A 15,501-nucleotide genomic window follows, 5' to 3' on the forward strand; every position below is an offset into this window, starting at 1 on the left:
CACTGCGCATGCGTACGTAATTTTTCTCGAACAAGATGGCGACGAGCGACGGCGGAGGAATGGAGGTAGACGGGGCTGGTGAGTGTCTCTGGGGCACCCACACAATTTATGTCCGACTCTAGCAGAAATTTAAATGAAATAAAAATTACATGTTTCGTTTTTGTGACTGTAGCGGCATGCGGTCTTGACCCTACGCGCAAGCGTGCTTCTAAATAGTTTGTAAAGCTGGCGGGACGATATGCTGCTGTCAACAGATTCATTTGAGTCGGCGTCTCTTACTGGAGTCACACCAGAGGGTGGATAACAGAATAAGAAAACATTACGTTGTCAGCAGCTCACATCAGTGCAAAGTGCCAGTTGGTCTTTTTGTCTGGCTAGTTTCTTTAATTATTCATGTTTACGTTACTTATATCTATTGCTGACATGCCTCTATCTGCGCTTTCTATTATCGCATTCTACCACTATGCAACAAAGTGCCACCTGACCTGACCAGACCATCAAATTTTTGTAAATTTTTTTGGGGGGGGGGGGTTAGATTTTTATACTTACAAGAGTTTTTTATGTTTCGCTTGCCATATGTTTTATCTGTCTATCTATTCAACTCATAATATCTATGATACATACCAATCGGGTTTTAGAGCCAGTCATGGCACAGAAACAGCTCTCATAAGAACATCAATGACCTTAAGATTAACAGTGACTCATAAAATTTCGATTTTAGTATTGCTTGATCTCACTGCTGTCTTTGACTCTGTTGATCGTGACATTTTAAGGCTTCATGGTTCAGTCAGCCTAGTGGGTCCTGTTCTTAACTGGTTTTCATCCACCTAAAGAACAGGATCTTTGCTATTTCAATTGGTAGTTTTAAATCTGCTGAAAAAAACTCTGGGCTTCCACAAGGGCCAGTCCTTGGGACACTGCTCTTTAATTTATATGCTCCCGCTTGGTATTAATAATAAAGAAACACAATATATTGTAGCGAATTCGGGGGACAATGCAACCACAGGAACTGCCGCGGCCGGGAAGCGAACCCGTATCGCCCGCACCGCAGGAGACATCGCTAACCGTTCGACTAAAGGGTCAGACCCGCGGACCAGCGTGTCTTCTTATCCATTCACGTTACACTACCCCCCTCCTTCGGGAAGCGCGTCCCCGCGCACACCAATGTAGCGAATTCGGCGGACAACGCAACCACAGGAACTGCCGCGGCCGGGAGGCGAACCCGTATCGCCGGCACCGCAGGAGACATCGCTAACCGCTCGACTAAAGGGTCGGACCCGCGAGCCAGCGTGTCTTCTTATCCATGCACGTTACAATATCCTACCATTCATATGCCAATGACTGACAGTTGTACATTTACTTTTCCTCTGGTTATCGCAGTCCTGTTAATAAATTAGTGAATTGTATTGATATTGTAGCAAATTCGGGAGGCAACCACAGGAACTGCCGCGGCGCGACCCCGTATCGCCCGCACCGCGGGAGACATCGCTAACTGCTCACCTGAAGGGTCAGACCCGTTAGTCATTGACCAACGTGTCTGCTTATCCATGCACGTTACACTACCCCCCTCCTTCGGGAAGCGCGTCCCTGCGCTTAAGCACATCAGCTCCTTCGCGCCTCTGGGCGCATACGCTTCCGATGTCCTTACGGTCTCACCACCCCACTTCTGACACCAATGTAGCGAATTCAGAGGTCAGTCCGGGAACCGTTGCCACAGCCGGGACGCGAACCCGTGGCTCCCACACTGCAAGCGACAACGTTAACCAGGGTCCGACCCGTTAGTCAAGGATCAACGTGTCTACTTATCCATGCACGTTACACACACCCCTCCTTCGGGAAGCGTGTCCCGCGCTTAAGCATATCAACGCTTCCACGCCTCTGGGCGCATACTTTTCCGATGGCCTTACAGTCTCCCCATCCCACTTCTAACACCAATGTAGCGAATCCGGGAGGCAACCACAAGAACTGCCGCGACCGGGACGCGAACCCGTATTGCCCGCACCGCGGGAGACATCGCTAACCGCGCGACTAAAGGGTCTGACTCGCTAGTCAAGGACCAACGTGTCTACTTATCCATGCACGTTACAATAGTAATTGTTGGATGTCCAAAAACGTTTTACAGCTGAATGCAGACAAGACAGAGATACTTCAAACATGGTATCACTGTCTCTGAAATACAGTGAGCAAGTCAGAAACCTTGGCATTATTTTGGATACTGAAAATCACACTACCATTATCGCCAGAACAGCATTTTATCACGCAGTCATCTCAAGCAGGTTAGACTACTGTAATGCTCTATTTGCAGGATTATCCGGTCAGTAGGACAGCTTCAGCTCATTCAAAATACAGCAGCCAAAGTCCTTACACATAGGAAAATTTGAACATATCACTCCAGTACTGAAATCACTCCATTGGCTCCCGGTACAATACAGAATCACTTTCAAAATCCTGCTAATAGTCCGTAAGAGTCTTAATGGTTAGGCTCCTCAGTACATGTCTAACTTGCTCACTGATCATAACCCAATTAGCCCTCTCAAGTCATCAAGCAGAGGTTTTCTAGCTGTACCAAGAATTAGATCCAAGTCTGGTGAGGAGGCCTTCAGTTACTGTGGTCCTAGTCTCTGGAACAGTTTGGCTGCTGGCCTGAGGTCCAACACAACTGTATCCACATTCAAAATCAAACCTTCCTATTCTCCCAGGCTTATGGTTAAGTATGTGTGTGTGTGTGTGTGTGGGGGGGGGGGGGGGGTTATGTGTGCCTTTATGATAGTCACATATAACCACATAAGTAAATTAAATGGAAACCCCTGTTTCTACTTGATTTTGTTTTTTGGGGGGGGGGTAATTGTTGTATGATATGTTTAATATACGTTGGGTGTATGCTCCATTGATTCAGTTTGTGCATTTTACTCATGTTTATATTCTTATATTTATATTGTTTATGTTACCTGTTTATGTCATGTTTATGCCTATATTTTATATTGTCTTTTAATGTAAAACACATTGAGCTTACTTGTAGTGAAATGTGCTATATAAATAACATTTCAATTGCTATCTATCCCTCTATCTATCTCTGTATGTGTCTATCAGGGATGGGCAACATGATCCAGAAAGGGCCAGTGTGGGTGCAGGTCTTAGTTCAGACCAAGCAGTTACACACCTGAGTCTACAAATCAAGGTCTTTAGCAAAGACTGTTGGTTGACTAATAGAATCAAGTGTGTAACTGCTTGGTGGGAACAAAGACCTTTCATGTTGCCCATCCCTGAATCTAGTCAGCTGGGCATGATGACATGTTTTCTAGTAATTGCCTTTGTGAAAGTCTATTTACTGAGCCAAAGAGCTAATGCACCATTCCTTTTGTCTGACCATAGCCAGTCTCAGTGTTATGGCCTCAGGGGTCACCGGGAGCGTTTCCGTGGCTTTGCATCCTCTTGTCATCCTCAACATATCAGACCACTGGATACGCATCCGCTCACAGGAGGGACGGCCGATTCAGGGTATGATGTCTACTATGTTTCACCATCAATGTGCATACGCGCAAGTGACCGATCTCGGCCATTCTGTACGATTCATACTATATATAACATGGTAAAACTGTCTGACATTACACCGAAAAGACAGCACATAATCAATTGCAGTTTTTAAAATCTCATGACACATCACTGATTATAAGTTACTTAAAAAATGTACTCATGGTGTTTCTCTCACTATCCAGTGATTGGAGCCCTGATTGGGAAACAGGAGGGTAGGAACATCGAGGTGATGAACTCCTTTGAGTTGCTCTCCCATACGGTCGATGACCGAGCCCATATTGACAAGGAGTATTACTATACAAAGGAAGAACAATGTAAGTACTTTGTCTCTGTTGTGTGAGTACACCTGAACATCTCATTCCCCTGAAACTTGACCTTTCAACTTAGGTAGACTTAATGGGTAAATATTATCTGTAATGCAGCCTGATATTTCCAAGCAGTGCCGTCTAAACTAAAATCCAAAGGTTATTGGATCTTGGTGTGGTTCTGGACCCTCCATGTATTCTGAAATTTTTTCTAAATGATACTCCCAAAAAACTTGTTGTCTTTGAAATTAGTTTCTAAAAGGCATTTTTACTGGTGGTTTTTTTATATGTTGTTTTTACCCACTGTTTCCTGCACTTGCCTGTTTGATATTTATGCCACCTTGGTTTCAGTTATAGTCTGACATTTTTATTTCTACATTTATTGTTTTATCATCTGTGAAGCATGTTTTGTCTCTGTTCTTTTAAGTACTATATACATTATTTAATTCTTTTTTCAATTAAATATTTATCCTATCACAGACCATGAAGGAGTAATCTTGATAAGGGTGTTTTTGGCTGTGGGGGGCCTTTTCACTTCAAAAGAGTCAGTTGTCCCTGTTGAAAAGGATCTGTCCCATGCAAAGATGAAGATCAAGTGTGGGTACATGTACTTTTAATTAGTATATTGAAAGGGATTTTTTTGTGTTGCTAGACTCCACAGTTTAACCTTTTCACGCGAGTTTTAAGGAGAGTTTCACTGCTTTTTGAAACTAGATCTGATTCAAATGTTGTCGGGCATCATTTTAAATTGTAAATGATCGCTTCAGTATTGAGAAACGTAATACTGTACTCACGGGTCTTCTAAGACTGAGACTTCAAAAACTATCATCCTTTTCAAAATCAGGAAGCTCACAGTACAGTCAAACATATTTTAACGTGTCATTGAAAAAAAATAGTTGCAAAATATCCATTCTGTCAAGTTAAAACAACTTTATTTTGTGTTTTTAATGCATGCTCAATAATCCAGGTAAGGAAATCAGAAAGTTGAATCAGTTCATCTGGATACAATTTTTTGAGAGAAAAGTTTCATCACTCATCCAAGTGACCTCTTCAATCTCAGCTGACTGCAGTTTTCCCCCAAACTTATAAATAAACAGTTTTTATAAACAGATACGTAAATCCTCGGTTCAGGGATGGTCATTCCCTCTTCACATCATGGCCTCTTTGACTCCCCAAAACCAGCATCCTCCCTATCAAGGATGTGCACATCCTCATCCTCATGAAGCAGTGGAGGTAGTCCATATGAAATTACAAAACAACTTTACCCTTAGCAATAGGACCACCCTTAACACTGACCAAGTGTGTCTACTCCTGAAGCTGTCTTAAGTCCATGTGCTTACTTAGTCACATACAGGGGGCAGTACTATAGGCAGAAGCATGGGTGTGCTATGGGTTCCCCGGTTTCACCTATAGTGGCCAACTTGTATATGGAGGCATTGGAAAAGAGGGCTCTGATGTCCTATCAAGGGACACCATCTAGCCATTGGTTCAAATTTGTGGACGACATCTGAGTTAAAATTAAATCTCAGGGCGTACCACATTTCACCGACCACATTAACTCGGTAAACAACCACATCAAGTTCACCAGGGAGGATGTGAATAATGACAGGTAAGCCTTCTTAGACTGTGAAATTGCAATTGGTGATGGGGGACATTTGATTGTTGATGTTTACCGTAAACCAACACATACTGATCAGTACTTGAGGTCTGACTCTCATCATCCACTGGAGCACAAACTAGGAGTCATCAGGACACTGTACCACTGAGCTGACAACGTCCCCACCAGCATAGCAGCCGGGGGAGGGGAGAAATCCCACTTTAAACAGGCACTGGTTAAGTGTGGTTATCCTAACTGGGTGTTTGTCAAAGCCAGGAAGATGCCCAAACAGTGCACCAGCCGATCGAAGAGACAAGGACAACAGGTGTCTAAGCGTAAACCGGCGGTGATTCTGTATATGGCGGGAATGCCAGAAAAATTGAGGCGCGTATTTTCCTAACACCGGGTCTCAGTTGCTTTCAAACCCCAAAAGAGGCTGTGTCAGAAATTGGTCCAATTCATGGATCGGGTCCCTTGGCACAAACAGAGCAATATAGTGTACGCTGTTAAGTTCCAGGCGGATTGCCGTGACTTGTACATTGAGGAAACTAGACAGCTGGCCAAGAGGATGGCACAACACAGGAGAGCTAAAGCGTCAGGCTAGGACTCCACAGTCTACATCCATCTTACAGGCCAGTGGCCACTCTTTCAAGGATGAGAATGTGCACATCCTTTATAGTGCAGGAATTACAATGCTGTAATTACAAACATTCCCAAATCCTCTGTGAATAGTACACATGGCCATTGTAACCGTAGTTCATGGTCATGCCCATATTTGCATATGAAACTGGTCGTTGGTTTCGGTCATTATGCAACTGTATTGTTTATAAGGTCGGGGATACCTGCAGTCAGTTTAGACTGAAATAGTCACTTAGATGAGTGATGAAATGTATCTGTCAATAAACGTTGTATCCAGATGAACAGATTCAATCTTCTTTGATTTTCTTACCTGGATTATTGAGCATAAAGATACCTATATGTGAACTTTATTTTGTGCTTCTGCTAAAGCATTTTTGAGGCGGCTAAACTAACAGTGTAGGGCTGAAGGGTGAAAGTTTACAGATGGTTTGGAAGTACTTCGTTAGCCGTAGAAAGTAGTTCCAAATCCAGTTGTAATTTGCTCCTTTTCAAAGACGTTAATAAACATAAGATAATGAAAGATACGTATGTATGACTATACTGAAATAAGTTACATGCGACTGTATGAAGCCTCATGTTTTAAAAAAAAATATGGCTGAAGCAGGCAGTGGAGTATTTGTTGTATGATTCTAAATGATGCCTGATAATGTTTTAACCAGGTATAGGTTAAAAAAAAAAAGGTGACTCTATCCTTTAACTCAGCCAGACCTATTATAATGAAATGACATGTACCACAATGACGGACCGTCAGTCACACCTTCAGTCATCAAGTTTCTTTTTAGATTCAACAAGTTTTGCCACGTGTGCTCCTTTGTGAGTGTCAAGGACCAGAGATAGTTACCTGAGGCACGCTCACGTAACTGACTGGTGCCATAATAACTGTCTGTAAAATGTTTGGTCTTTCAGTCAAACAGGTCTTTAAAGACATGGAATTCTTGGGCTGGTACACAACTGGGGGTCCCCCTGACCAGTCAGATATTCACATTCACAAGCAGGTAGGCAAAGCAAAAACGTAAATATCACTAGAATGGGACATACTGGTGTTGAAGTTATTGTGACTTGTGAAGGACCAATGCAAATCAGCTCATCCTCTGTCAGTAACTTAACAAGCTTTGCCTTCTTCTACAGGTGTGTGAGATCATTGAGAGCCCTCTTTTCCTCAAGCTCAACCCAATGACCAAACATACAGATGTGAGTCCATCAGATTTTCCCATTGTAGGAACATGTTGATATCATGCTTATGCCCTGTTGCACCTAGTCCGTAAAATTCCAGTACAAATAATGTGTTTCTCGTCTCTTTCAGCTACCTGTTAGCGTATACGAGTCTGTGATTGACATAATAAGTGGCGAGGTACTCTTTCTATTATTGCTGTTATTCTTAACTTTCGCAACATCTGCGGTGCCACGCCTCTCCTCCTGGACACACACATGCAAAACACTCAAACTTGAAAATTTCCCCCAAAGGTTGTGAAATGTAAATGCAATAGAAATTTACTATCTATCCCCATTGCCCGCCCCCACCCCCTTTCAAAAAAGTGCCCTGAAATAATAGACGTAATTACAGTACACTTGATCATAACATATAAAAATCCTGCAACATATAGTTGCAGGATATGTAGTGGAGTTGATCCCTGAATGGAAATAGCCCACAAAAAACCTGGACCTCAGAAATGGAAAATACACCCTTATACGTTGTATTCTGTAAATTGTGTAAACACAACATCCATTGCACATTGTCCCATATTGGGAGAGATATCCCTCCTCTGTTGCTGTCCCTGAAGTTTCTTCCTGTTAAAGGTTTTTTTTTTTTTTTTTTTTTAGGGAGTTGTTCCTTATCCGATGCGAGGGTCTAAGGACAGGATATTGTTTTGCTGTAAAGCCCCTTGAGGCAAATTTGTAATTTGTGATATTGGGCTATACAAATAAAATTGACTTGACTTGACTGACCCAAACCCTCCACCATGCCACTTCCAACAATCTCCCCCATACACACACAGACATGCATCCGTAAAGATATCTATGTTGAATGCACATACACACACACACACACACACACACACACACACACACACACACACACACACACACACACACACACACAAACACAGACAAGTAAGCTTGGGTGTCCCCTTATCCTAGGCTACTATGTTGTTTGCTGAGCTGACATACACCCTAGCCACAGAGGAGGCAGAGAGAATTGGTGTTGACCATGTAGCTCGCATGACAGCCACCGGCACAGGGGAAAACTCAACAGGTAAGAATGGTTTTCTCTGCTATGAAGGGGAACAGATTTCAATTTGGCTTTCCTGCATCCTAGTACCACCATTTTGCATAGTCGAGTTAAGTTGTTTTTATAAGTGTTTTAGGTTTTTTTTTTATAGATATGATGGCTCTCTTAGTGGCTTTAAGCAAAAAAACGACAGACTGCAAGGGTAAGCTCCTGAGGTGGACTGACTCCATTAAGGGGAGTGCACCAGTACAGCTGTAGAAAAGAAAATGGAGATAGTCTTTATGCCAAAATGGGCTCTCTGAACAAGAGCTACTCAGGTATTTGATATTATATCCATGAAAGGCTCTGTTGGGACAGGATTACCAGGTAATATAATTTTTTACCAGTGCATGTGTCTGATTTTAGCCCTTCCCCCAGTCTACCATGTCAGTAAATTTTATGGACCTGGTGTACCCATGTCAGTAAAGATTCCGCTCTCCGACCTAATGGCTGTTTTCCCACTAAAATATTTCACAGGTAAAACTCGGCCAGATCTCAATGCTATCCTTGCACTTTTCGTTAGAGTTATATAGCTGGAGAAGTCTGTTTTTCACCAAAAGACACTGAAGCAGAGTTTTGCCTTTGTCCTCAGCTCAACTTCAGCCACGTCTCCTAATAAGACTAAAACAGATCACACCAATCAGAAGTTGAAAAACAGCTACAATCGGCAGGGTCCAAGCACAACTGCAAGCACTGCAACTGCAAGCACAAATCTGTAGGAGGAGTAGCGTCTAGAAATTTAGATTTATGTAATAAGCCACACCCACTTTAATCAAGCATTACCAAATTTTATGCTTTGACTGAATCATAACCCAAGGTCATGCAAGCCGAATTTCGTACAAATCCATGCAGCCGATTGAGTTATAAACTTTTTGTATCTGTGGCGCTCCCTAGAGGTTAGGCGTAATGCACTTTAATACATAAATTTTGTGACTTGATGCATGCTCAATAATCCAGGTAAGAAAATCAAAGTAGGTTTATTCAGTTCATCTGGATACATTTATTGTCAAATACGCTTCATCACTCAACTAAGTGACATCTTCAGTCTTAACGGACTGCAGGTACCCCCACCCCTTATTAACAATACAGTTTCATAATGACCGAAATCAACAACCAGTTTGATATGCAAATATGGATGTGACAATTAACTAGTTTCAATGGTCATGTGTGCTACTACTATTTACAATGCTATGATTGCAAACATTCCGAAATCGTCTGAATAGTACACATGGCCATTGAAACTAGTTAATGGTCACATCCATGTTTGCATATGAAACTGGTCATCGGCTTCGGTCGTTATGCAACTGTATTGTTTATAAGGAGTGGGGATACCTGCAGTTAGTTGAGACTGAAGAGGTCACTTACCTAAGTGATGAAACATGTCTGTCAAAGGTTGTATCCAGATGAACTGATTCAACCTTCTTTGATAAACTTAGTGAAAACTCCTGAACATGTCACAAATTTCAGGTTGATCTCGATGCGCTCACGAATCATTGCAATTTTTTTTTAAACTAGCTATTTTGATAAAATGTGATTGGCTTGTATAATGAAACCCTATGGATTATCAAAAATCCCCCCAAAAATTTAACTTTTCCCGGCTTGGTCCAGAGATGCTTTGTAACAAATGTGGTGATGATTTGCTCAAAATTTGTACGAGGTGTAGCGAAAAAACAGTTGGAAAAAATTCAAAATGGCAGAAAATATTTCTAGGCTCACATGGGCGTGACTTCTATCTTTAGTTTCATCTGGACCCACAGAATCCAGGAAAAAAATGACTTGTTTCTGCGACTGTTTCAAAAGTTATTGAAGAAAATGTAAAATTTGTTGTTCTAGCATTACCTTCTGGCCAATCGGTGTATATATATATATATACTTTTTGTTTTGTTTATTTTTTTCTGAGTGTTGGGTGAGATTTCCAACCCATCTGCCAAGTTTTGGAACTGTAGCTGTTACGGTTTCTGAGACCCAGATACTTTTAGGGTCGAATAATAATAATATTAATCCTAACGGATACAACTGGGTTCTAGCAGCTTCGCTACTTACTGACAGTACAGTTGTTCTGTTCTAATGGTTATATATCAGATATTACCCTGATAAACTCTCCCATCCAAAAATTGTTTCACTTTCATGTTTTCTCTTGGTCCCCCCTCCAAGTGGCTGAACATCTTATAGCCCAGCATAGTGCCGTGAAGATGCTTCACAGCAGGGTAAAGATCATTCTGGAATATGTCAAATCAGTGGAAGCAGGTGAGTGGGCCGGCCGGGGGTTGAGGGGGGGGGCAATGAAGAGTGCAAGAATGTGGAAAAAGAGGTCTGGAAAAACAGATGTCCTTAAATTAGATGTTATTTCCTTTCCTTACTTCAACGCTAATAGCTGAGGCCCCTCAAACACACCAAATCGCATACCACTGTTGGCCATATGATATATCTCAACAGCCATACTCTACCTCACCATTTGGATATGGCGCTTTAACACATTTTGTTTCCTCTTCCTGTCCCCTCACAGGACGGGTGCCATTTAACCACGAGATCCTTCGAGAAACCAACGCTTTGTGCCATAGACTGCCAGTCCTCAGCACTGTTAAATTTAAAACAGATTTCTATGATGTAAGTGCACTTTTTTCACTTTTGACAAACCAAAACCCTGCATAGTTTTAAAAGTGTATACGGTGGCTAATCACACTCAACTGGTGGTATTACAAATTTAAATTAACCTTGTTTTTTATTATCTTAAAGCTAAGCTCAAGACAGTTAGCTTCTCTTTACATGTTGCTGAGCATGTGCTTTCTCTGACTCTTGAGTCCTGTTTTCCTGTAGCAATGTAACGACGTCGGCCTAATGACCTACCTGGGCACCATCACCAAGACCTGCAACACCATGAATCAGTTCATCAACAAGTTCAACGTCCTGTATGACAGACAGGGCATCGGCCGCAGGATGAGAGGACTGTTCTTTTGAGTTAGCCATCAACAGAATAAGAGACAAGAAGAGACATTACCACTGCATTTTCTTTTTTGTTCTTTATTTTTTCGGTCAATGCTTGTCTTTTTTTTTGGATGTAAACTGAGACTTACATTTTTGTTCCCATGTACAAAAGAACAGTAGCTTTTCAGATATTTGCAGCAGATGTTAAGTGTATCAAAGCAATTAAATGTACCATTCAGTTACATAAACGGAGAAAGAAACCTCATACAAAATGCCCTCAAGTCCATATTATGGCTACATCAATGAACCCAGTGTCCGTAAATGGAAATGTTAGTTAACCCACATTTGCTTTATTTTGTTTCCTGTTTCTGTATGTATTCAATGATATGATTTTTTGTTTGTTTTGTGGGGCTTTGAATCCTCTTTTTCAAAATGATTAAACATTATTATTGCACATTGAGGAGAAAACACCATTCGATGCAAATATTTTGTGTGTAGACTACACAAAACGCTCGTAAATTTTTTTAGCCCCACATCTTGAAGTGAGCCTGTGAAAGCCAGTTTTGTGGCGCCTACCTAGCAGCAGGTTTACTATCTGGGGCCGAGTGCGTGTAAGCAGTTAACTTGTCTTTTGAAGTCGTGGCCCTGCTGTTCATTGCCCTCAGAAAGTATAGAAAAGCATAGGTTGCTGGAAAGGGGTTGGGGGTGGTTATGGAGTCTCAGGTCTTGCAGGAGTCAGCACTTTGATGGCTTTTAAATACAAAGAGGAAGTAGACATAATGAACCCCCCCCCCACACACACACACACAGCCAGTGTTATTCTTTAATAGCCTAATGATACCTGCCATGTGGCACAAGAAGGAGCCAACCTCATTTTATTCCAACACACCTCCATTTAAAAAAATATTGTTTAGGTTAACATTCAATAAGAAGAGGTCCGCGGTGGCGTAGCGGTCTAAGCATCGGCTTGGTGTCGATGCAGTTGCCCACTGGGGACTGGGGTTCGCGCCCCGGTCTCGTCAGATCCGACTATGGCCGGACTCGATGAAGCAGCAATCATTGGCAACGCTGTCTTCGGGAGGGGGGCGGAGTCGGCTTGTGTTCGTCATGTGAATGCGTCTCTGTGTGTGTCGGTAAAACAGTGGTTCGGCTTGGATTCGCCTTGTCACGAAAGTGGGGAGGCGCTTTCCTTCGAGACTGCCGGCCGGAGAGATGCAGTTGGCGAACGCATGCAATACGAGGGTGGGTGTTTGAATTAAAATAGGGATCAATTGGCCACTAAATTGGGAGAAAAAAGGGGAAAATCAGAAATAAATTAAAAAAAAAAAAACATTCAATAAGAAGAATCAAAGGGTCTTTTGACTTTTTATTTTCCCAGCCATCATTTTTATGTTACAAGAGTATGTCGACAATAGCTTTTTTTTTTTACATGCTGAGTCCTGTGACAGTATAAACAAACAGCAAGAGCTAAATATTCTGAACCCAAAATATGGAAAGGTGCAACTTGGATGTTTTCAATCAATTTCTAAATAAAAAAAGTCTTTCACCTTGAGAGATAGCTTTAAGGCACAAATGAACTTGTTCTATGCCATGAGACTGTAGTATCTCTATTCACTGCCTTCTGCCAGCTCATCTGCAGCCGCAGCCGGCTGAGGGTATTGGAAGCGGGAGGGGTCATAGAGATCATCCCTGGGGTCGTATGGGTGGTAATAAGAGTAAGGGTAGAGAGCCACTTTCTTGGCAATGGGCGCCGGGGGTGCCGGCTCCTCCACAGGTGCTTTCTCCTCTTCCTCCTCCTCCTCTGCAGGCGGGGGCGGAGGCAGGATCACCTTGCCCTTGATGGGCCTGGGCGGGTGGTCAATCAGGCAGTCGGGATCCCAGTAAGGGTCGCAGTCATACTCCATACCCTTGAAGGTACGGATGGGGGCCGGAGGAGACTTCTTAATTACCACTGGCGGGGGAGGGGGAAGGACCATCTTCTTCAGAGGAGGAGGGGGAGGAGGGGCCTGGGGCATGGCGACTGCGACGGGGACCTTCTGGGGCTTGCAGTGGGGGTGGTAGCGCGGGTCGCAGAGTACAGGCACAGCCCCTGTTGGCAGGTAGACAATGTGGGGCTTGCAGAGGGGGTCTTTGGCGTTGCATAAGTAGAGCACGTCAGCCTGGGAGATAGCTGGCGGCGGAGGGGGGGGGTCTGTCGGCTTCGGGGCGCCTTTCATTGGCGGGGGAGGGGGTAGCAGTTTGCATTTCTTGTCTGTGGCCGGGTCGCATGGGACAACGGGGACTCCCAGTTTGCTCTGGAAGTAGGAGGCGTTGGGGCCGTAGGTATGCTCCAGGTGCCTCATCTGCTGGTACAGCATCCTCAGTTTGTCAATCTCATACAGCTGAGTTGTAGAAATAAATATGAGGATGGGGCACAAATTAAGAAGGTGAAATTAGACTGTTAGAAGAAACCGCCATGTGCAGATCAGTCTGTCATGTTACAACAGAGCATTCGTACAACCAAGTTACAAGGCTTTGATTCCAAATTAGGATTTTTATATTAGTACTGAAATAATTAGTCAATTAATTGAATAGTCATTCAACAGAACATTAATTGATTATAAGTTAATCAATTAATTGTTTTAGACATCAACTTAAATCGCCAAACATTTGCTGGTTACAGACTCACAAATGCTAAGATTTGCTTGCCTTTCTCTGATTCCTGTCATCATAACATGAACAGGTTACTGGAGGGCTGACGTTTGGCTGCTGGTCAGATTGGGTAAGCAGTTGTTAAACACCACTTAGAGCTCTGGGAGCCCAAAATGGGCATCTGTCATTATTTTTGACACTTTATAGACTAAACAATTAATCGATTAATCAAGATAACAATCAATATAGATTAGCCGATTATGATACACAATTTGCTGATGGTACAGTCAAGTACTTTGGATAAACACACACCAAATATCAGTATGTTGACATGATTTTCCTTCTTTTTTTGTTTTAAATCATTCTCACTCACCCCCTCGGTGTGTCCAATGCTGCTGTAGTAGCGGTAGTAGGCCTGGAAGTCAGGGTTTCCTCTGTACCATCTGGGGTCCACGTTGCGCTTTGGTCTGGAGTGAGTCAGGAAGTCATTTGCTTTCTCAGAGTCGATCCTCATGGAGCCGGCAGGCACCATCTCTGTTCAAAAAGGAGAGATGACTTTGGAGAACAACGAAGCAGTTGGGTGGAGAGAGGGCAACTCATGAAAAAAATTGGACTTTAACACCTTGCTCCCACTCCTTAAAAGACTAGATAGATCAAAAAATGGAAGGAAAAAAAAAACAAGAAATTTTGCTGTTACCTTCCTGTTGGATTACGTTCAGCAAAGACTTGGCCTCCAGCAGACCTGCATAAAAGTCAGATCATAATTATTCTGTAATGCTAGTTTGAGGAGAAACTGAAAGAGCCAGAGCTTACCTGAGAGCCACGTCAGGCAGCACAGGGCCCCCGCAATCCAAAAGGTTGAAGTCATCTTGACCCCTGTGAGCCACAGACCAAGACATATATAACAAGCTGAGAAATCAACATTTAAATAAGAGTCCCTTCCTTTCGACTCAGCCATCGATAGCACAAAATGTGAATGAATAATGGGATTTTTTTTACAAGCTATGAAATTTTCTCGAAATTTCAAGATAGCATCTTGAAATTCTGACGTGTCAGATGGAGTATCAGTTTTATAGCCCTAACCCTATAGAACTGAGCCGCTCAAGGCCCTGGAATTAATTAACAGACAGAATGAACAAGACGAGTTTTGTGCCCACAATAAACACGGAAATAAATGACAAGGTCTCACTGGGGGGAAGAGATCACAGCAAGAAACCAGTATCGACTTCATAGCATAAGTTTACCTGCATTCAATGTTTCATGGCGTTGCTCTTTGATAATTTCACTAGATTTTGTAAGACTTGGACTAAATTAATTCTGTGTAAATGTCAAAATTAAAAAAAAGCTTAATCATATCATGTACTACTTACCTGGGCCTTGGATACTGTCTTCACTCCTCCAGAGTAAGGTGGGTTAAATACAGGTCTGTCTGTCACTCATTTTGACACACTCCCTCCTAGCCAATCACAATTCACAAACCTGAAACCTTGATCTTAGCCCCGCCTTTCACGTCAGTTTTTCCTTTATTTTCTTCTCGTCTTCTTTTTAACATGGGGTTTCTGGCGCCAATTAAGACTAAAAGCCCCATGAGAGTTGAGCAG

General features: G+C 42.7%; 2 protein-coding genes across 2 annotated transcripts; one reads left to right on the forward strand and one right to left on the reverse strand.

Moving 5' to 3' along the window:
• Window positions 1-8: 8 nt before the first annotated feature.
• On the forward strand, window positions 9-11,737 carry cops6 (COP9 signalosome subunit 6). The gene is given in 10 exon segments (XM_056285825.1): window positions 9-78; window positions 3,373-3,498; window positions 3,717-3,848; window positions 6,982-7,070; window positions 7,204-7,266; window positions 7,379-7,426; window positions 8,215-8,329; window positions 10,499-10,591; window positions 10,851-10,951; window positions 11,162-11,737. Coding segments are annotated over 10 exon segments (978 nt in total). The 3' UTR covers window positions 11,303-11,737.
• A 1,139-nt stretch (window positions 11,738-12,876) lies between these two features.
• LOC130110416 (uncharacterized) lies at window positions 12,877-14,768 on the reverse strand. The gene is made up of 3 exons (XM_056277513.1): window positions 14,714-14,768; window positions 14,274-14,434; window positions 12,877-13,650 (listed from the first exon to the last, which is right to left on the reverse strand). The coding sequence occupies exons 1-3, from the start codon at window positions 14,766-14,768 to the stop codon at window positions 12,877-12,879; spliced, it is 990 nt and encodes a 329-aa protein (XP_056133488.1).
• Between the last annotated feature and the right edge of the window lie 733 nt (window positions 14,769-15,501).

The sequence above is a fragment of the Lampris incognitus genome, chromosome 1 (genome assembly GCF_029633865.1).
Source record: "Lampris incognitus isolate fLamInc1 chromosome 1, fLamInc1.hap2, whole genome shotgun sequence".
Lineage (NCBI taxonomy): Eukaryota > Metazoa > Chordata > Actinopteri > Lampriformes > Lampridae > Lampris > Lampris incognitus.

What these genes read in the sequence shown, in the direction of transcription:
- LOC130110416 (XM_056277513.1), bottom strand. Translation starts at nt 14,768, where the DNA reads ATGACTTCAACCTTTTGGATTGCGGGGGCCCTGTGCTGCCTGACGTGG. An exon ending in CTGCCTGACGTGGCTCTCAG is followed by an intron (nt 14,435 to 14,713) that starts GTAAGCTCTGGC and finishes CTTTTTGAACAG; the next exon opens with AGATGGTGCCTGCCGGCTCC. An exon ending in GCATTGGACACACCGAGGGG is followed by an intron (nt 13,651 to 14,273) that starts GTGAGTGAGAAT and finishes TCTACAACTCAG; the next exon opens with CTGTATGAGATTGACAAACT.